This window comes from Chiloscyllium plagiosum, chromosome 3 (assembly GCF_004010195.1).
Source record: "Chiloscyllium plagiosum isolate BGI_BamShark_2017 chromosome 3, ASM401019v2, whole genome shotgun sequence".
Taxonomy (NCBI): Eukaryota; Metazoa; Chordata; class Chondrichthyes; order Orectolobiformes; family Hemiscylliidae; genus Chiloscyllium; species Chiloscyllium plagiosum.
In genome coordinates, this window is record NC_057712.1 from 81,247,391 (window position 1) to 81,269,887 (window position 22,497).

Genomic DNA, 22,497 nt, shown 5'->3' on the forward strand with positions numbered 1-22,497 from the left:
TCTTATAGTTTTAATGATTTGTTCTTAATGTCTCATGTTTTAGAATATAACATTCAGTTTTAGAAATTAATGTTTTATCTGTAGATAAATGGAAAAATCTTTTGAGAAGCCGATAAAATGGGAATAGCAAGGAGTACTTCAAAAGTATTGGACTTGCTTCTGGAAATTTAGTAGGTTAACAAAGAATAAAGATATTTAAGTCATAAGCTGAAATAAAGTAACTCCAATTTAAACAGGCTTGAAGCTATAGGAGTCATGATTTGGAGGAGCCGGCGTTGGACTGGGGTGTACAAAGTTAAAAATCTCACAACACCAGGTTATAGTCCAACAGGTTTAATTGGAAGCACACTAGCTTTCGAAGCATCCTATCACTTGAGGAAGGAGCAACGCTCCGAAAGCTAGTGTGCTTCCAATTAAACCTGTTGAACTATAATCTGGTGTTGTGAGATTTTTAACTTTGAAGCTATATATAAACCTTAAAACCATATGGATGCAAAGCAACCAAAAAAAAGGGTTGTTCTATTTTAGTAGAATAAGAGTCAGCAGTCTTCAACCTTTCCTTATAGTGTTTAAATTATGTATGCAGTTTCCAGGTGAAAAAGAGGGGAAAACCAGATTGCAAATAAGAAAGTTCCTTACATTCTCAGAAGTGGGGCTGTAATATTCCACTAACAATATAAATTATTCATATAGGGTACAGGATCAAAGGGAAGATGAAATTATTTGTTCACATTCTCGTTTGAGAATGCCTAACAACACGCCAAAATGTTATGAAGATCGGATGTTGAGATGAAAGGTCCTTTTGTTTAACTTATCTGTGTGTATGACTGCTAACTGAAGCAGACAATTCAATTTCAGGTTTCAAAGGCAGATATCCTATCACTAAGTCACCCTTCATTTACATGTGCATGGTACATGACACTGACCCATCCAGCTTAAAGCTGGCTCCTCGGGTGAACGGAACCTTGGACTCTCCTGTTTATTTTTTTTCTGTTTTTTTTAATTTAACCCCCACACTATCACCTATGTGTGGTAGTACTTATTTTTTCCCCAGCACCCATGGTGTGTGTGTGTATACGTGTGAGACACAGTGAGAGACACACAAAGTGCACGAATCTTTATTCAATTTCCACCACCAGGAAGATAGGAAAACACCCGAGTGGCCAGTGACACTCTCCTGTTTATATCTGTCAGTCAGGGCTGCCTGATTGGACCAGGTTAACAGCCCCAATCAGGGATCTCATTCTTTAAGTATACCTGGGTGACCTTGTTCTAATCACTACAGGGAGCTTTGTTCTAGTTTGCAGCAAGTAAAAAAAAAATCTACAGTCTACCTCAGAGTCTTGTGGCTAGATAGTACAGTCGGTTCTGCTATAACGCAGTAGTTCCTTTGTTGTAGAACCCATCTTATAAGAAGTACACGTAATAGCAATACCATTGAAACTAATGGGGTTGGAATCATGTTATAACCAATACACGCTTTAAAAGTTTGTGCTATAGAAACAGTGTCTCCAAATTATCATCTTTCCTATAGTGAATTAGCATTAACAAAATGCACGTTATAGGAGAACAACCTGTAGTCTGCTTGATTAGTTAGTTCGAAAAAGTTATAAAGGTGCTGTGGCAACACTTTTACACTTTATATTCACTTGGTTCCCAAAGCCAGGACATGGAGCCTGAAGAATCTACAATGCTGTAGCCTGAAGAGTCTTAAGCCAAGGGACTTTCTACCATGTAATTGGTATTTTAAAAAGTGAGGATAAAAATTGTATTACGAAGTCAAAAGAGTGTATGTTCACTTTAAGATAAGAAGTGTTTTCTGAATTTTAAAGTAAATTTCAAGTACATCCACAGCTGCCAGAACAGAATAGCTAAGAGATGGGCTGTTCCAAAATAGATACACGTAACAATTGGATACCTGAGTTTTGGTTGTTGTTTTGACAACAATTCAAATTTAAGCAATTAATTTTAATTATGCCCTGGAAACTAAAACCCAACTGAGTTTGAACTTGTTGCGTTGACAACATGAGACCAATGCGAAGGAATGATGCTGGAGGTTAAAAAACGCAAACATTTTGAAAACTGGTCAGAGCAACTTGCACCGAAAAGCAGAGCAACTGCCATAGAGCCAGCGAGCTAACTGCCTATCTAATATGAAAAGCTCTCAAGTAAATCAAAAGACACTATCAAAAGAAAGCTTTTCCTGTAAAAAATACTCACAGTAAAAAGAAAGATGACGACCCAGGGAGAAGCCAGCAGAATTGGAAGACCATAAGGAAGACAGCATACGAGATTGTGTAGACTTGATATTATGTTTAATAATTGTGTTATTGGAGCAGCATATTGATAGAATTGTGTTCAGTTAAGGGATAGTGGTTAGTTAGGGGAAATGTGTCCAATTTGTTAATAGTTTTGTTTAGTCTTCACTATTAGAGTTAGGAAAATAAATTGTTACTTTTCTTTAAATGGTGGAAATTAGGAATTCTCTCTCACTCATACACACTTTATCAAATTACGAGGTGAGGTGAGCTCTTCTGGTTGTCTGGTTTTAATTAACAGAAACGTTCGACCTACCTCGTGTAACAATTGTAACTAAATTTATAGCACAAGTCATTATAAGGTATAGTTTTAAAAAAAGTGTTCCTGTTTAATTTGTCTTCAGATATACAATAAGGTTTACATTTGTTAAAAGCATGCAACTTAGGAGGCATTAATTTTTGTTAATTAATTGTTGGATGTTTGGATTTTTTTTTAAGTACTAATGGTCCCCAATAGGATTGTAAGGATGTATCTGAACAGATGCAAACGTTTGCACACTTTGGTGGCTTGGGGAAAAACAATTGTAGGAAAAAACATATCAAAAGAAACATTAGACTTGCTTCTGGAAATTTTGAAGGATAACAAAGAATGAAGATAGCTCAGTAAAACAAAGGCATGAGTTTTTGACACACAATAGCTATCCTCATTTTAAAAGACAGATTTAAGCACCGTAACATGAGAAAAACAGATCAACAGAAGATACCATTTGAAAAGGCTAGCTGAGAGGATCATTGGACATGTCCAAGATACAAAGAATCAAAAATGATAAATACATGAATTGGACAAGAAATTACATCTGTAAAAATGAATGACAATTTAGGATAGTCTGATCAAATTGCAAAAATAGAAGTGTCCTATGTGGAATAAGAGTGAAGGAAAATCAAGGAATGCCAATACAATGAATCCTCAAGGAACTGGAGACAGATAGCTTAAGTTGTCAGGCGAGTTCAGAAAAAAAAGTGTAGATTGGATTCATTTGGCTCCAATGTCACTGCTGAATTGACAGAAATTTAGTAACAGTTGTAATAGTTGTCTCTCTTCGGAGGGACCTGTATCACATATATTTAAATTGGTTGGCCCCATTGTCTGAGCACAACCAAAAATGGAGAATTTTATCTCAATAGAAATCCATCTTTTTAATGTGTGTCTTTTATGCAAATCTATTTTTCAAAATTAGGTCATCAGCATCTCCTCCACTACAAACTGTTCATAATTTAGTCCTTAAATATGGGATTACAAAAGTGGCATTACTAAGTTGTTATCAGTACTTTCACAATTTGTGGTTAATTTGTGTATTTTTAAACTAATTTGAAAAACAATAAAACTACTAACTCCGAGCTTCCATTATTTTATTTCATAAAATTAAATTAGAAAGTCTTCTGGCTCATGTGCAATTCTACAAGGTTCTCTGCAGTCTGGAGCAACGAGCATTCAAGCACCTTATTTCTCATTAGTCAGCCAGCTAGCTAGCCAGCCCAGTAGTTAGAACTGGTACCTGATATGACGATCTGAGGAACATCCAGAATGGTGCCAAATGAAGCAGTTTTACGGTGGCCCCGCCTTGGCTTTGGACGGGCTGCAAAATACACACATACGCATGCAACATATAGCCAAATAGGTTATGAAGCGCATTACAATTAGAACAATGCAGTCTTGTCACAGAAACAAAATAATTACATGGAACCAGTCATGCAAAACACAAGGCACCATGCAAAAGCAAAGATGTTACAATTTAGCGAGACACACAATGCTTAGGAAAAGCACAATTAAAGCACTGAACCAACTTTACAAAATAATTTATTGAAACACCTTTTGAAAAACTTTAAAATGCAACTCCACAAAACTTAACTTTAAACACACAGACAGCCTACACTTATTAGAATTAGCTATATTAATTTAACCAAGTGTAGTGCAAAGTACCACTTAAGCATTTGATACAGCAACAGCATAAAGCAGGTAGGATGAAACAGGTCTGCATGACAAATACGTTGGGTCAAAAATCTTAACACCATGTCAAAAGTCTGTTTGACAACCTCAATGTCATTCTAGTCTTGGGAGTCATGTCAGGTACTTCATTTGCTGTGGTCACGTAATATATTTAAATTCTATTGGAAATTAGTAAACATAACGTTAACTAATATACTCTAGACACCAATGGTTGAAATACATAGCTGCTTATACTGGATTACCAATCACAAATGCTACCAAAAAAAAAGCATACATTATTACGAGGATTGATTAATATTAATGTACTGAAGTTTGAAGTGAAATAAAACACAAGTTAACTGTAGAAGCCAGAACCAGGGAATCGTGCAGTACAGAAAGAGGCCATTCGGCCCATCAATTCTGCACTGACTGTCAAAAGAGCATCCCACACAAACCCAGCTCTCCACGTATCCCAGCAACCTGTCATTTACCATCTTATCCATCCAGCTTCCACATCCCTGGACACTACAGGGCAATTTAATATAGCCAATCTTCTAGGGGAGGATACTGCAGCACCTGGCAGAAATGACAGACACATGGAGAATGTGCCAATTCCACACAGACACCCAAGGCTGGAATCAAACCAGGTCCCTGGCACTGTGAGGAAGCAGTGCTAACCATTGAGACACCGTGCTGCCCAGAAATGAAATATCTTTAATCAATTATAAATTCTAAAAATTCACTATATTAGTTTAAAAATTATTAAAGTGTTGTTTTATGCAGCTCTGACCCTCTTGTTATAGACTTTTTACCTGTGGTAGCATTCATAATTCTAGCCTCCAATTCAGAATAATTGCTGAGGTCAGCACTCAATCTTTTTCCATCCATCGTGGCAGCAGCAGACTGTGTGCGTCCTCCAGACAGGCTCTCCACACTACTTCCTCGAGACAGTGGAAGATTTAATCGTGCAGAGTCACTCTGTTAAAAAAAAATCAAAGTTACAGCAATGTGCAAAGGGCAGTAAGGTTCTGAAAGCAAGGATGCTCTGGTGTCTGCAAACTATTCAGGATTAGCAAATCACTTTACAGCAAGACAGCAACGTTCAAAACACACAAATGTATCCCAATGTACGTTTGAGTTTTGCAAACCAGACTGGAGCATTAGAAGCTACATAAATAATCTTCGATTCAGTATAATATTTCCCCTTCACTGAACCTTCCTATTAGCCTGTGTAATATGTTGATGCTTGTCATTTTCAGATAATCGCCTGATCGTCCATCTGGGTTGACCCACAATTTTAAAGAGACTGGCGTAACATTTTGATGAAAAGTTTGGCCAAAATGTTGATAAAAATAAGTCATTTTAAACAAATCCACTTAGATTCATATCTTTGCATATAATATCAAGTAGATAACAACAATTACATTATAAACCTATAGTTTCCTTTTTCAGGAGATGTCATTTTTCGATAATTTTTTCTTGAAATAGGTTAGGAAGTGCTTTTTTTCTTTCCATAAGTTCATCAACTGTGCTTGTTATTAGTCCTATGCTGCTCTGAATTCAGCCTGAAGGAGATACAGGGTGTCCTCACTTAAACAGATTGTCTTTCTGAAAATTGAGACTTTCAGTGAAGCATTGATTCATTAAAACTGGAGTTAGGTTTCACAGCACTTTCTTTGTGGCTGAAAATAATTAGAACATTATACTTGTACCCATTAAGTTAAAATATTCAGTACACTATGGCTAAATTCCTAAATTGGTAAATAACAAAATAATGCTTAATGTAAAAATGTCACATTATACTTCCAGTACCTCCTGAGTGGGCCACAGGATCTTTGCCTGGGAACCTTTGCTTATTAGGCTTCAAATTTGAGGCTCTTGCTTGGTATTGGCCACACGGTGGACATAACCTAGTGCTATTTTTTCAGCAGGTAACTGCCACAGTATTTCTTGTTGGCTGCTGCCACCTCCACATCCACTTGGGCCACTGTTCTTGGGGGCTGCTCTTTGTGGCTGGTTGCAGAGCCTTGGCCTTCCTCCCTTCCCACCAGCCAAGAGGGTGTTGGCTGCATCTGAACTCACTGGCATTTTTGCCAGTCTCTCCCTGTAATGGTGAGTCAGGCTGCAGGGTTTGTGTAGTAGATCTGAATTTGTGATTGGTGGGCAGCATGGGGGAGCAGCTGGGTTGTATGGGCTGGAAGGCACAGGTGACTGCTCCTACATTGTTTGACTAATGGTAGTCATGGAAGAACTGCTATGCTGGCCACTACTTGGGATGCTGCCGAAGTCAGTTGTGGCTAGCATATTTCAGGCTGGTAGAGATTCAGGGGCTCTGTAGTGCGAACATTTGGTTATGGTGTTGCACAGGAGGCAATCATGAGAGAAAGTGCTGCTCCAAAAGTGCACTAGTCAAGTCAGGTAAAATGAATCTTAGAATGCTCATCAAGACTAAATGTCAAAGTGAAACGATGCTAAACTGGGCATTTTTAAGTGCTGACTCCCTAAATGCAAGTCATTCGTGCTTGATTCTGCAGAGATTTTTTTCTCTCTCCAAGGAAGGACTTTTGCTTTGTTTGACAACTTGTTGTAGTAGTTGAGGTTATTAATGGCTTACAGAAAAGTAAATCTGTGTTTATAACATCAACCGGTCCATTCAACATGAGCACAATTGGATTCATTCTACTTCTGGTACTTGTTACATATTAATATTTTACATATCACTCGTACATGGCAGTTATTAATTAGAGTTGAAAAATATGGCACTGGAAAAGCACAGCAGTTCAGGCAACATCCAACAAGCAGGAAAGTACATGTTTTGGCCATAAACCCTTCATCAGAAACGTGGAGGGGAAAGGGAGCTGAGAGATAAATCGGGTGGTGAGGGTGGAGCTGGGGAAGGTGGATGGGAGTGTATACTATAAGTGTATACAGGTGGGGGGCAATTGTGATAGGTCAGTGTGGAGGGTGGAGTGGATAGGCAGGAAGGAAGATGGGCAAGGAAGTCAGGTCAAGACAGTAGGGGGAGGGGAGATTTGGAAACAAGTGAAGTCCATGTCGATGCCGTGTGGTTGAAGGGTCCCAAGGTGGAGCGAGGTGGTGTTCTTCCTCCACTTGGCAGGTAGCTTTTATTTGGTAATGAAGGCGGCCCAGGACTTGCACGTTCTTGGGGGAATGGGAGGGGATGTTGAAGGAGTCGGCCATGGGGCGGTGGTGTTGTTTGTTGAATGTGTCCCAGAGATGTTGCCTGAAATGCTCCGTGAGTTGGCGTCCTGTTTTCATAATTATGAGGAGACCATATTGAGAGCAATGAACACAGTAGATGAGGTGGGTGAATGTGGAGGAAAATCTCTGCCAGATGTGAATTCAACCTTTGAGACCTTAGATGGAAGAGGTGTGGGCTCACGTTTTATACATCATGTGGTGGCAAGAGATGGTGGTTTGGTGGGGGGCGTGTACCTAACAACGGAGCTGCGGAGGCAATGGGATGGGGGGAGAAATATATCTTTGGTGGTGGGGTCTGTCTGTAGGTGGCAGAAATGGTGGAGGATAATGTGCTGTATCCAGAGATTAGTGGGGCAGAGGGTGAGGACCAGGACTTGCAAGTCCTTGGGAGAGTAGCGAAGGTACTGGTTAGGCCTTGGTAACCAGACAGAATTTTATATCAGTAACTACTGATTCATAGGCATGATTTTTGCTGTGGCAAGACAAAACATACTCCATGATCGGAAATTTTTTTGAATTGTGCTTCCAGGTTTAAAAAGATCCATCAATTACATATTCAAGTTTTGTTTAAAGACTGTCTTTTCAAGGAGAATCATTCTCTTCCACAGTTGTCAAGATTCCCCATGTACTATTTCCTATATTCTATATTATTTATCTTAATTTAAAGTAAGTGTAAAAATGCAATTATTAAAAGCTATTTCTTTTGGACTGGGGGCCCGTGACTACTGGTGTGTCGCAGAATTGGTGCTGCGTCCAGTTCTTGTTGTTGTTTATGCATATAATTTGGATAGGAATATAGGATGAATGGTTAGTAAGTTTCCAGATTACACCAAATTGGTGGTGCAATGGACAGTGAAGGAGGTTATCTCAGTACAATGGGACCTTGATCAGATGGGTTGATGGGCTGAGGAGTGACAGAGTTAAACTTAGATAAATATGAGATATTGCATTTTGGTAAAAAGATCAGCGCAGGATTGATACACTTAGTGATATAATCCTGGGGAGTGTTGTTGTCCAAAGAGACCTTGGGGTGCAGATTCATAGTTCCTTGACAGTGGCAGGTACACACAGTAATGAAGTTTACATTTGCCTTTATTGGTCAGTGCATTCAGGAATTGGGATGTCATGTTGCAGCTGTACCAGGACATTGGTCAAGCCACTTTTAGAATACTGCGTACAATTCGGGTCTCCCTTCTATAGGGAAAGATCCTGTGAAACTTGAAAGGGTTTAGAAAATATTTACAAATGCTTTTTGATGCTGCCAGGGTGGGAGGGTTTGAAATGTAGGGAGAGGTTGAATGGGCTGAGGTTATTTTAGAAATTAGAATATAGAAAATTACAGTACAGTACAGACCCTCTGGCCCTCAACAGTTCCACAGGTCGGCGCAACAATTTGAAGCCTACCTGCCCCAAGTTATTCCATTTTTATCCATATGTTTATCCAGTGACCATTTAAATGCCCTTAAAGTTGGCAAGTCTACTACTGTTGCAGGCACGCCCCTACTACTCTAAGTAAAGAAGGTACCTCTGACATCTGTCCTATATCCATCACCCCTCAATTTAAAGCTACATCCCTTGTGCTAGCCATCACCATCCGAGGAAAAAGGCTCTCACTGTCCACCCTAACTAACCCTGATTATTTTATACGTCTCAATTAAGTCATCTGTCAACCTTCTTCTCTCTAATGAAAATAGCCTCAAGTCCCTCAGCCTTTCCTCAAGACTTTTCCCTCCATACTAGGCAACATTCGAGTAAATCGCCTCTGAACCCTTTCCTAAGCTTTCATATCCTTCCTATAATGCGGTGACCAGAACTGTATGCAAGTGCGGTTGCTCCAGAGTTTTGGACAGCTGCACCATGATCTCATAACTCCGAAACTAAATCCCTCTACCAATAAAAGCTAACACATTGTATGCCTTCTTAACAACCTTATTAACCCGAGGGGCAACTTTCAAGGATCTATGTACATGAACACCGAGATCTCTCTGTTCATCAACACTGCGAAGAATCTTACCATTAACCCTGTACTCTGCTCCATCCAAAGTGAATCACCTCTCACTTTTATACATTAAACTCTATTTGCCACCTCTCAGCCCAGCTCTGCAGCTTATCTATGTCCCTCTGCAACCTGTAACATCCTTCAGCACTGTCCACAACTCCAATGACCTTAGTGTCATCTGTAAATTTACTAACTCATCCTTCTATGCCCTTATCCAGGTCATTTAGAAAAATTTGAGAGAAGATTTGTCGCTCGGGTGTTCGTTGTTGTGGTTCTGTTCGCCGAGCTGGGAATTTGTGTTGCAGACGTTTCGTCCCCTGTCTAGGTGACATCCTTAGTGCTTGGGAGCCTCCTGTGAAGTGCTTCTGTGATGTTTCCTCCGGCATTTATAGTGATTTGTATCTGCCGCTTCCGGTTGTCAGCTCCAGCTCTTCACTGCAGTGGCTGGTATATTGGGTCCAGGTCGATGTGCTTATTGATTGAATCTGTGGATGAGTGCCATGCCTCTAGGAATTCCCTGGCTGTTCTCGGTTTGACTTGTGCTATAATAGTAGTGTGGCTGTTGGTTTGTGTGCTGTTATGAGTCCTAGTGGTAGCAGTAGTCTGGCTGTTAGTTAGGCAATTTCATCCACAGATGCCTAAGGGAAAGACAACGGAACGAGGACATGCCGCAACCCAAAGGACTAGCCACACTACTATACATCAAGAGCATTTCCGAACTAACAGCCAGACTATTGCTACCACTAGGACTCATAACAGCACACAAACCAACAGCCACTCTCAGACAACAACTCACCAGGACGAAGGACCCGATACCCAGCATGAGCAAAACCAATGTAGTGTACAAAATCCCATGCAAGGACTGCACAAAACACTACTTAGGACAAACAGGAAGACAGCTAATGATCCACATCCATGAACACCAACTAGCCATAAAATGACACGACCAGCTATCCTTATTAGCCACACATTCAGATGATAAGCAACATGAGTTCGACTGGGACAACACTACTATTATAGGACAAGCCAAACAGAGAACAGCCAGGGAATTCCTAGAGGCATGGCACTCATCCACAGATTCAATCAATAAGCACATCGACCTGGACCCAATATACCAGCCACTGCAGCCAACAACTGGAACTGACAACCGGAAGCGGCAGATACAAATCACTATAAATGCTGGAGGAAACATCACAGAAGTGCTTCACAGGAGGCTCCCAAGCACTAAGGATGTCACCTAGACAGGGGACGAAATGTCTGCAACACAAATTCCCAGCTCGGCGAACAGAACCACAACATTTAGAAAAATGACAAATAGCAGTGGACCCAAAACAGCTCCTTGCAGTACACCACGAACTGAATTCTAGGATAAACATTTCCCATCAATCACCACCTTCTTTCAGCTAGCCAATTTCTGATCTAAATCACCCTCAATCCCATGCTTCTGTATTTTTTGCAATAACCTACTATGGGGAGCCTTATCAAACGCTTCACTGAAATCCACACACACACCACATCAACAGCTTTACCCTCATCAGGTCACCATCTCAAATAACTCAATGAGGTTTGAGAGGTATGACCTACCCTTCACTAAATTGTGTTGACTATCCCTAATCAACTTCTTCCTCTCGAGATGATTATAAACTCAATCTCTTACAACCGCTTCCAACCAAAGTAAGGTTCACTGGTCTATAATTACCAGGGTTATCTTTTTTCACCTTCTTGAACAAGGGGACAACATTTGCTATCCTCCAGTCTTCTGACACTATTCCTGTAGGCAATGATGACATAAAGATCAAAACCAAAGGCTCTGCAATCTCCTCCCTGGCTTCCTAGAACATCCTAGGATAAATCCCACCCAGCTGAGGGGACTTAACTATTTTGCACACTTTCCAGAATTGCAAACACCTCGTCCTTGTGAACCTTAATCCTGTCTAGCCTAGTAAGGCCTGTATCTCAGTACAGGTGCATCAGAGATTAAGGGGTGACCTTATAGACGTTTTAGAAAATCATGAGGGAATGGATAGGGTGACTAGACACTGTCTTTTCCCCAGGATAGGGATGTCCAAAACTAGAGGCCATCGGTTTAAGGTGAAGGAAGATAGATTCAAAAGGACTCAAGGGGCAACATTTTCATGTTGAGTGTTTGGAATGAGGAAGTGGTGGAGGGAGGTATAATTAAAACATTTAAAATCTGGAAGGATACATAAATAGGAAGTGTTCAGAAGGGTTATGGGCCAAATGCTAGCAAATGGGACTAGATTAATTTAGGATTTCTAGTCACCATGGATGAGTTGAACTGAAGGGCCTGTTTCCATGCTGTACAACTCTATGACTCTAAAACACCCTAACATTGTTATTTCACTTTTGATTCGCAACATTATTTGAAGGTATGTTTTCTTTTAACCAATGTTTTACTTTTTGTTTTAAAAAGAACATGCAATCATGCATAGAAAAATCTCAACAAGTTTGTTCATGTTGCATAATGCATGAATAATTCTGCTCCAAGACAGTTTGACATTTCGTATCACCAAAAAACCCCTAATAGGAAACTTGGTTTCCTGTTGCAATCTCTTGGGATTGGCCAAAAAGGGAAAAGTCAAAATGTAACCAATTAAGGGAAAGGAAATAAATCTGGAAATTTTCTCCTTAGTTCCAAAGACAATCAAGCAAGCTGACTATACTTCCTTGAAATAATGTAGTTTCTGCAGAAAATCCTCACTACTGCAAATATTGGTATATTATTGTCTTCTTCAATTAAAGTCAACTAATAAATTTTAAATTTTGCCAATCCCTTTTAGAACTCATCCTTGTTACAATTAAGATTAAGCTTGTTGCTCATGCTGTAATATAATATTTACCACAATAATAGATATAGGAATCAAAAAATAAAGTATCACTGTCTAGAAGTAGCTTGACTGTCTACCTGCGACTCTTGGATGATGAGGAACTTAGAAAAGTGCAGAAATGCTTCTAATTCACTAACCTAACAAGAGTCTTCGATTGGCTCAATATACTCCCTGAGAATGTATGCACTGAGTCTATGTAAATAGCATCCCTGCAGAGAAAAAATAAGAATAAAACTTTGGCGCTTTAGTGTATATTCAGAGCAAAATAAAAAAGTGCTGCTTATGGTTAAGAATTTCTTTTAAATAAATGCTTGCCAATTTAAGTAAAACAAAGTCTTGATCAGAGCAATTTACTCACCGTCTGTTTGGGCTGGAGTTTAAGCTGCTGAGCCAGCTTCGATTCCAAACGCTTAATTGTGTCATTGGTAGCATTTGCATGTAAGTCACTAGGTTCTACACAAGCATCACTTTTGTTACTGGTATTTGTAGAGGTAATTTCCAAGAAAGATCCTAGCAAACAAACAGTACAATTTATAGCATTCTAAATAGACTTTATTATGCAACTGCAAAGCAGTTCAAAGTTACAAAATCACTCAAAAGCATTTAATGTTACGTGTTTAAGTGGATGGGGGAGCAGAGATTAAAAGAAAGCAAAGCATTTATTTCATCTTCCAAAATTAGGCAATGATCACAAATCACAACAGTAAAGCACTTCCGAATTGCCTTATGCATTATCCGAGACAAACGTTTTCAAAGGGCAACTGAATTAATATAAGCTGAGGCAGAACCAAATAAAGACAGACAACTGAACTATGTTGACATAAATCTTTCATTGTATTCCTCATTAACACAATCAGAATTCCATTAGTAGCATTTATAATCAAAATGGTGTTACATTAAATGATATTATAGCTTTTTGTTAATTTGGACTATAGCATAAAATGTGTTAAATATCATGAGGATTGTATGAGTCCGTTGCAAATTTACCTTACTTAATATCATGTCAATTTAGCTTTCTATATAAAATGATGGGTGAACATATGTACAAGGTGGTAACATGTCTAACACAGAGAGATCTGAGCATAATCAATTAGATTTGTTCTGTAGTTAAGTTGTGACAGTCAACATTTCGTGGGGAACAGTGTGGATTTAGTGAAGTAGGAGTGAGGGAAGAAGGGGACAGAGGATGAATCAAGGTTGCATTGCAACTGGACTCCACTGTTAAAGCTTTGTGCTTATGCACAAAGATTGACTACTTAAAAGAATTGGAAATGGTTCACAGGGTCAATGGGAACTGTATTTTGGCAAATATATTCAGACAATGTAGTAGTTAAAAAATGCACTTAAAATCTGGTAAAGTACCAAATTGTTTCAGGATTGTTTTAAATACATAATTAGAAAGGTTCAAGCTCTTGCACTTCAAGAAAATTTAAAGTTAAAAAGTGCTTGTTAGATACCAAAACCTTAGAATTCTGGAATTCATGATCACATTGTATAGTCCCATCCTTATGCTCTACTGGTAGTTCAAAGGATTAAGCAGCTGAAGGAAAGGGTTACACTATTTATTCCATTTCAATTTGCTTAAAATGTTTTCAATAAACTATATATTTCCCACAAAAGAAAATGGAACAGAAGCCAAAAAAAAAATTTTAGATTTGATGATTCCATTGTACTCCTGGTTTGTCTCCTCTTTCTACATAGAATTGACAAAACTCAAAACTCTTTTACCTGTTCCAAATTCAGTGAAATTTAATTCATCACACCTGGTTAAGTAACACCTTAATTTTAAAGTTCTCAGTATTACTTTGAAATTCCTCCATTGTTTCACCTTCAGATTCCCACAATCTCCTCCAAATCTACCATGTTTGAGAGACCTGCGTTCCTCTATTTATGACCTTTTGAAAAACCCCAATGGCCATGCCTTCAGTAACTAGGTCTCCAAGCTCTAACATTCCTTCTTAACCCACTCTGCTTCTCTAACTTGCTTTCTTCCTTTAAAATGCTCCTTAAAGTTTACCTCTGAACAAGTTATTGGACATTTGTCCTGTTATCTCATTACCCAGCCAGTATGAAATATTCATTTAATATAACTTATTGTTATGAAAATTTATTACAGCAAACATACTTGTATGCAGTATATTTCTTAATCCTCATTAATGATATAATGTCAAGAAAACAAAACTACAGTAAACCTGCAAGACGATAAACAACAGGGATTAAATAATTACAAGCAGATAGATGTGATAGAGCCATCGGCATTCAAATACTGCACTATGCCTCATGTTAAGACAATAATGCGTACTTATAATAAGTTCAGCTTAGGTGTACTGGGCCAAGACCTCCTTCCATGCAGCATCAGTAGATTTTATCAATAAAGCATGCCTGACTACATGTCTTCTCCACCACCTACACCCCAGCTACCAAATCAATTCAATGATCAAATACCCCAGCCTGGTTTAGCAGGCTGTGGAGAAAATGTCTATACTTTGCTCCTTAAATCAAATATACTTCAAAGTACAAAAGCTACTCCAACTCAGCAACTTTCACAAAACATAATTCAACACTCATGCTAGGAATAGGCTTTTAGTTCGTTTCAATTCAGAAATTTTACCAATGAATTTTAAAGCTTCATTTGTTACTGTCTGTACAATACTTCTATGTTGGATTATTGATTCTTTTAGATGGAAGATCAATATTGGCTAATTGTTTGTTGACCAGAGTTACTAGAACATGGGTTTTTAGTCCAGCTTGTTGTCTTGATCAAGTCGATAGCGCAGCTACCAGAATTTTAGACTCTTGAGTCTAAAATTTAACAGCATAGGAGGCCACCGTTTGGCACATTGTAGTCAACAAAATCTGACTACACAAATTCCATTTTTCAACTTTTGCTCTATAGCCATGGAGGCTATGGCAATGCAATTGAATAATTAATACTGCCTAAACGTTCCAAAAGGTATCAACTCAATCAGCTTTTCAAAGCAGTGAATTCTAATTCCTACCACCTTCTAGGTGAAAATGTTTCTTCTGTTATCTTAAATCGATGACCCCTGATTATGACCTCTACTAATGGAAAATATGCAGCCTATCCATATCCTTCATAATTTTATACATCTCTGAGGTCCCACTCAACATTTGCTGCTGCAAAAAAAAAAAAACAGCCCAACTTATCTAATCTTTCCAGATAACTTGGACCCTCTAGATCAGGTAGTACCCTTGTAAACTCCTCTGCACCTTCTCTAGTGCAATTACATACTTCTTATCATGCAGTCACGAGAACTGCACACCTTATTGCAGTTGTAGCCAAACTACATTTTATACAGATCCCACATAACCACCTAGTCTTCGTATTCTAAGCATTAGCTAATAAAGGCAAGTACCCTTTATACTTTCTTAACCACCATTCATAAAACATCTCTTTGTGACATTAATTCTCATAAAGCAAGTTTGGGGTGCAATGATCAAACAAATATTGCAATCTTTGTGCAATATTCTTGCAGGTTTTCTTTAGCTGGTGCTACAGTTCTTAAACTAGGATCCAAGAATTAAGGATTAAGGTAGGACACAAACCCACGAGCTCCACCCCCTTAAAAGAGAAGAAATTGACCCTCCGGGTTTAACCTTTTGAAAAGACACTCAACTATATCAACACGTGAGACATGAAAAAAATCTTTAAACATCAGGTCCTTTACATTACAGGGGATGGTTGATGGTAGTGAATTTCCATCACAAGTTGCATTTCTCCAATGTCAATAGCTTCTCAATTCTTGCAGTTGCATCTCCTTTTGACAAACAGTTAAAGAAATCTCTCCTGCTTTGCCCTTTCAGATTAAGGTATTGTTGTTTCATACCTGTGCTCGTAGCAGAGTTACTTTGGCTCACATCTGAGTAGTGGCATGGGTATTGAAGAGGTTCTTCTGCTCCTGGAAAATACTGAACACAAAAAAATTACAGCAGACTGCAGATTTGGGTAACATGATCACAAGTCTATCACAATCAATACGTTGATGCACAGAACAGGATTCAGAAATACAAGAGCTGTGATATATATGGTCACAGATACCTTGACCCTGACTTATTCAGGGTCAGTTTTGTAAACAATATAAAGGAAATTTCAATTATCACCTGAAGACTGAAGTGTGCCACCATTCAATTTTTTTTTAAAACAGCAGAAAGTTTACTAAATGGAATAATTTAGCTCAGTTGGTGGCATCTTTAGTCTGAAAATTATGGATACACACTTCACTCCTGAGTGAGCATTTTACTTATGCAAACATTTAGAACTCCTATTCCTATGCTCTTCAATGAATCAACTCATTTATTAACAACAAAATTGCAAATAAGTGCAAAAGTAGGCCGTCAGGTATGCTTGAACAATGTTATTAGAATCTCATCAGCACAAAGTATTAAACATTGAAACTTACCTTCATTAAATGAGTCATTATCCTTACTATCTCTTCCATTGAGGGGCGTTGTGCAGGATCTTTCGACCAACAGCGAGTCATTAGACTCTCAATAGGTTTAGGCAGATTTTTGATTAGAGGTGGTCGAGTACCTACAACAACATGGATGGAGCCAATCTGAAATATCCTAATTAACTTCAGGTACATTTTATTATTTGATCAATTTTACAAATCTAAAATTCTATCCCAGGATCAAAGTACTAATTCCAATGAATAAAGATTGTAAGAAATCATGCCTCATTCCAACTTCTCAATTCAGAAGTTCAACAATTTTTCAAGGGGAAATTGGGTGAGAAAGGAAAGGAATGAATAGAAGAGTTAGGATAATTTCCCTAGATTTAGTTGTTATGTTCCCCAGATGCATCCTCTGATACTACTTTTCTTTGCCTATAAATACATCCTTTTATTCCATTTTCTCTCATTCATATATCCAGATTCCCCTTCAATACAGCTGTGTTATTTCTTTCAATCACAACATCTGGTAGCAAGTTTCCCATACTCAAGTTTCATGTGAATACAAAATAAAACTGAACCTGACATAATTAGGTAGTTATGCAGTTATGCTGTTTTAAAATCAGCTGACTTATCAATAAAATACTGATCTTTAAGCAATCTTCTTCATCCCCGTCTACAGTAAATGAAAACATTATTGTAGAAGAACTTAAAACTACATACTAATGAATGTTTCTCATTTTTGATAAATATGCTGACAATTTTGACAAAATACTCCCAGTAAAGAAGCACTCCTAATAATGAAGCACTTCCAGTAGGGAGACAGTCTTTGTTAAAAATTGAATAAATGATTATCAATCATTCTTTTTGTTTTAATCACAACTTTTAATTGAAGTGATGCTTTACACATTTAGTTTAGTTTTATATATCAGACTTCAAAAAAAACTTTTCTTCTCAGGACTTCTTTCTCCATTCAAAAAAATTTTGACTGCAATCTTTTACCAAAGAAGGCTACATATTTTTTACTGCAATGCAAATTTTTGTCAACGAAATACAAGTACAGCAGCATATTTATAAAATACTCGAAGTAATTTTTTGACAAAAGTACTCATGTTGCTTTGAAATATACCATTAACTACTACAGAATTGCTTAAATCTAACTTGCAGTACATTTTGTAACAATATCTCAAAATTTCAATTGGTCACAAATTAACTCAAAGTAAGCTTTTCCACCCCTCCAACCTGTTCAGCAAGCAAGATGCAATTGATTTTCATACCTAATAACAAACTTAATTTTTTGTCCAAGTAGAAGACAATTTTATGGTTTTTAAATATAATTGTTACAACTGCAGTTTTCGGTGCAAAGCAGTTTAGCTTCACAATGACAATAAGCAATTGTCATGTACATCAGAGCCTTGGCCTAAGTACAGAACAAAATAGAATGTGTTTCTACTTCTAAATGTCAGTGTATTTCTAAAGACATCTTAAAGGATTTAAACTTCTGATCAAATGAATAGAAATATAATGTTATTGTAACTTAAAATTTCAATTGTATAAATGCACTGAGCAAGTTTGAAGATACAATTACGATATTTCAATACAACTTATCGTTTATCTTTTGTTCGACTACTTTTAAACGTGCCACAAACAGCTGTGAATTGAGAGTTAATTTGCATTCAAATCAGTGCTGGTGCCACAATCTAACTGGCCACACTATAAGTGGCAAGATTAGTATGTCTGCATATGCCTCCAATTCTCTCCTTTCCTGAACTCCAGATCAGAATGGAGACAATTCTCTCCTTTCCTGAACTCCAGATCAGAATGGAGACCTTCTATGGGGAAACCATGGGCAAAAGTTGAGCTAGAGTTTCAGTTCTGAAATCTTTTGTAGTGATATTGAGAGGCATAAAGTTTTATCATCCCTTTTCTCAAAGAAAATAGAGCTTTGGAAACAAGTTCAGACCCCGAGATATCCCTTTGGCAACTAGTAAACTTGATGAAGAAAATCAAAATCAAATCAAATAATACTGATTCCAATCTTGAGAGTTCATGATTGAAATTAGTAAGCCTATCATTCATTCTTAAAACATTCCGTATCTTTGTCAGACAAAACAATGAACGTATAAAATATTTTAAAAGGGCTGGCCAGGGAATATAACAGCAAAATCTTTTGTTTATGATTTAAAGTGAATTCTTATTCAGTTGCTATCAGGGCAAAGGAAATTTAAAATGTTAAATAGATGCCAAATTGTAAACAGACTACCTGGTAGAACTGCAGAAATACTGGAATCCTAAAACAATGTGAAACTTTAATGGTAGTTCATTACCTGCTCAAAGGATGTCATAGAATATAGGTAGAACATAGAACAGTGCAGCACAGAACAGGGCCTTCAGCCCACGATGTTGTGCCGACCATTGACCCTCATGTATGCACTCTCAAATTTCTGTGACCATATGCATGTCCAGCAGCCTCTTAAATGTCCCCAATGACCTGATTCCACAACTGCTGCTGGCAACGCATTCCATGCTCTCACAACTCTCTGTGTAAAGAACCTGCCTCTGACATCCCCTCTATACTTTCCAACCAGTTTAAAACTATGACCCTTCGTGTTAGCCATTTCTGCCCTGGGAAATAGTCCCTGGCTATCGACTCTATCTAGGCCTCTCATTATCTTGTATATCTCAATTAGGTCCCCTCTCCTCCTCCTTTTCTCCAATGAAAAAGGTCATGTCATGTCATTTCAGGATGCATGGACTTTGGTGATTGGAAATACGGACTTGGCATGGCACATTTCTTCCTTGCCTTGCAAAATTAACTGTCAAGCCTCAAAAAACCTATTGCATCCATTATAAAAAAATTACACAAGGAAGAAACTGTCAGTCTTGCCTCACTGATAACACTATTAGCTCAGAGTCGTAAGGCTAGGGATCAAGTCCCACCCCATGGGCTGGAGCAAATAATCTAGGTTGACACTTCAGTGCAATTGAGGGAGTGCCACATTGCTGGTGGACTCCACTTTCACACAGAACTTTGAACGGAGGTCCCACCTGCCCTTTCAGATGGATGTAAAAGATCCAACAATTTTTTTTTGTTGGTAAAGATTAGAGGAGCGCCCTCTGGTGTCCTGATCAATCACTCTCAAACACCATCACTAAAACACAGTATCTAGTCGTTTCCTGACTGCTGCTGTGGAACCTTAAGGTGTATAACTTGGCTGTTTTGTTTCTAACATCACAACAGTGATGACAAGCTTTGATGGATTTTGAGCATGCTGAGATCATGAAAAACACTACACAAGCTTATAACTTAGGCAGTCAATTATTTTGCCAAATTCAAAACTTTAAATGAAATTTAATTAAGTTTAAGTTAATTTTATCATTTCCCAATAATACAGATCCAAGAATACCAGTTGCTATCAGAATGGATGAGGATTCCAAACTCAAAATAACAATATTAATGCCAATTAGAAAAACACGATCTTACCATTATGAACAGCCCACATGATGCGAAAAGCGGGGCCACCAATTTCATCAAAAGGTTTTCGCCGTGTTATTACTTCCCAAAGAATGATACCCCAGCTGAAGACATCGCACTTTTCACTATAATTACTACCTGTTACAGAAGTTCAACAAGTTACTGTGACATCACAATAGAACCAGATTAAATTAAACATTACCTCAAGTTTAATAGATTCATTAATTCACAAATAAAGAGAGCATTTCAGCACTACCAAAATACAGTAAAAATTCTGACCCTATCAATTCTGCACAATTGACTCAGTTTTAGTCTGAAAGTTCAACTTGAAAAGGATTTTCAAAAAATACCTTTTCTGCTGAATCAGAGGTGGGCTGTTACTGTTGGAAAATTGAAAGATGATCCAACTGTTTACTATTGGCAGTACCAGGGTTCATGTCCAGTCAAAAAAAATTGAGTTGGTATTCAGCACTTCTTCTTAAATGCGAATTTATGCACATCAGCAGAATTAGCACCAGCTTACATGATTAATCCAGCATCAGTGTTAGGAAATTTCCACTTTGCAAAGGTACTAAAGCTATACTAATTTTTGGGGCCAAGAACCTACCTAGATCAAGAAAGAAATAGAAAGACTTCACTGTTAGAATACCCTTAGACTTCAATTCAGCCTTAATTCTAGAACCTACTTTTAATTCTTTGCATTAATTAGTTTTCAAAATTTCAAATGAGACTTTTTACAAAAAATATGCTCTCTCAACAAATCAATTAAATTGACTGAATTGCCCATGATTCACATTATTCTGTCCCAATAGACTGCAGCAACATAGTTTCGTCTGCAGAATTAATTCGTCTGCAGAATTAGTTTGTGGAGAATCCAATATCAGATCGAATACTAAATTTGTCTGGATTAGAAGTGAATTGAGTAGCTGGTATGCATGGACATATGTATATATGTATTTTTGCAACCAAACAGTGCAATATTCATTTAGGGATGCTTTCTTTGCTGAACTTACTGAAACCTGCTAGTGGTGGAAAATCCAATTTATTCTTATCTGTCTGCCTACCTGGAACCCTGAGGGCAATTTCCCTATCTTCGTTGAAATCAGTTGACTCAGCAGAGCCCAAGGATGAAGGTTGGTGATTTTGGTTTAAAAGAGCATTGAGATCGTTAAGTCACTGCATCATTAAGTCTGAACAAATTTCAATGTCAATCCCTCACCTTCAAAAACCTCTGGGGCCATCCAAGCAGCACTTCCCTTGTTGTTGGTCATGTGAGTTTGAATATCACATGCTGTGCCGAAATCACAGATTTTCAGAACTGTCCCACCAGCAACCAGCAGCAAGCTGTCATAGGAAAACACAGGACTGGAAATATCAGCATTGTATACTGGGGTGCACAACATGTGCTTGATTAATCAAGAAAACAAAACAAGGGAAGTATATTTCGTGAAACGATAAACATTAAAAAGACAATGTTTTATTGAGGATCTCAAATGAATTAATGTATAATAAATGGGTAGCATGGTGGCTCAGTGGTTAGCATTGCTGCCTCAGAGCACCAGGGACTCAGGTTCAATTTCAGCTTTGGAGTTTGCATGTTCTTAGTGTCTGCAAAGGTTTCCTCCCACAATCCAAAGATCTGCAGATTAGATGGATTGGCCGTGATAAATTGCCCTGTAGTGTCCAGGCATGTGCAGGCTATAATGAGTTAGCTGTGGTAAATGTGCAGTTTTGGGGAGTCTGGGTCTGGGTGGGATGCTCTTCGGAGGGTCATTGCAGACTTGATGGGCCAAATGGCCTCATTCTGCACTGTATGGTTTCTATGAAGTCAGACAGAAACAAAGTCACAGTTAAATTGACAAATGTGGCAACAAATTGTACACTGCAAAATCCCATAAACAAAAGTCTGATGAATGTTTTTGATCAGCGCAAGGGTCAATTCTTCTTTTTCATAACAATGGAATCATTTCTGCCCACTAAGTATCAGAACAGGCAGATATTTAAATTCCAATTAGAAGGATATCCCCTCAAACAACGCAGTGCCACTTCATTAGTACACAGGACTGTCAATTTTGATTACATACTTAAATCGGAGAAAGTAAAAGGTGATCTCAATGCTTTCTTTTGAGGCAAAAATATTGTCAGGTTAACTAATGAAATTAGGAGTGGAAAATTAGTTTCACCCGAAAAGTGTTCCAGTGAATTTAAAAGACACATTCCATATAAGTTTATAGATAATTCCAGATAACAAATTACATACTTCAGTCTTTTACATTGCCAAGAGCTAATTTTTTC

At 38.0% G+C, this 22,497-nt stretch overlaps 1 protein-coding gene across 5 annotated transcripts in view; it reads right to left on the minus strand.

Annotated features, from left to right (window-relative positions):
- map3k7 (mitogen-activated protein kinase kinase kinase 7) overlaps nucleotides 1-22,497 on the minus strand; it is a 151,982-nt gene that overhangs the window by 62,153 nt on the left and 67,332 nt on the right. For 4 of the 5 annotated variants that reach the window (XR_006310759.1, XM_043685197.1, XM_043685211.1 and 1 more), the window contains 7 exons: nucleotides 21,422-21,546; nucleotides 20,212-20,340; nucleotides 16,737-16,867; nucleotides 16,164-16,245; nucleotides 12,674-12,825; nucleotides 5,058-5,223; nucleotides 3,815-3,895 (listed from right to left, as the gene is read on the minus strand). Coding sequence is in view for 4 of the 5 variants with exons in the window: in XM_043685197.1 (XP_043541132.1) it covers nucleotides 3,815-3,895; nucleotides 5,058-5,223; nucleotides 12,674-12,825; nucleotides 16,164-16,245; nucleotides 16,737-16,867; nucleotides 20,212-20,340; nucleotides 21,422-21,546 (866 nt within the window). In the remaining variant the exon portion in view is untranslated. The remainder of the gene's footprint in view (nucleotides 1-3,814; nucleotides 3,896-5,057; nucleotides 5,224-12,673; nucleotides 12,826-16,163; nucleotides 16,246-16,736; nucleotides 16,868-20,211; nucleotides 20,341-21,421; nucleotides 21,547-22,497) is intronic. The other variant, XM_043685204.1, reaches the window with a different exon arrangement.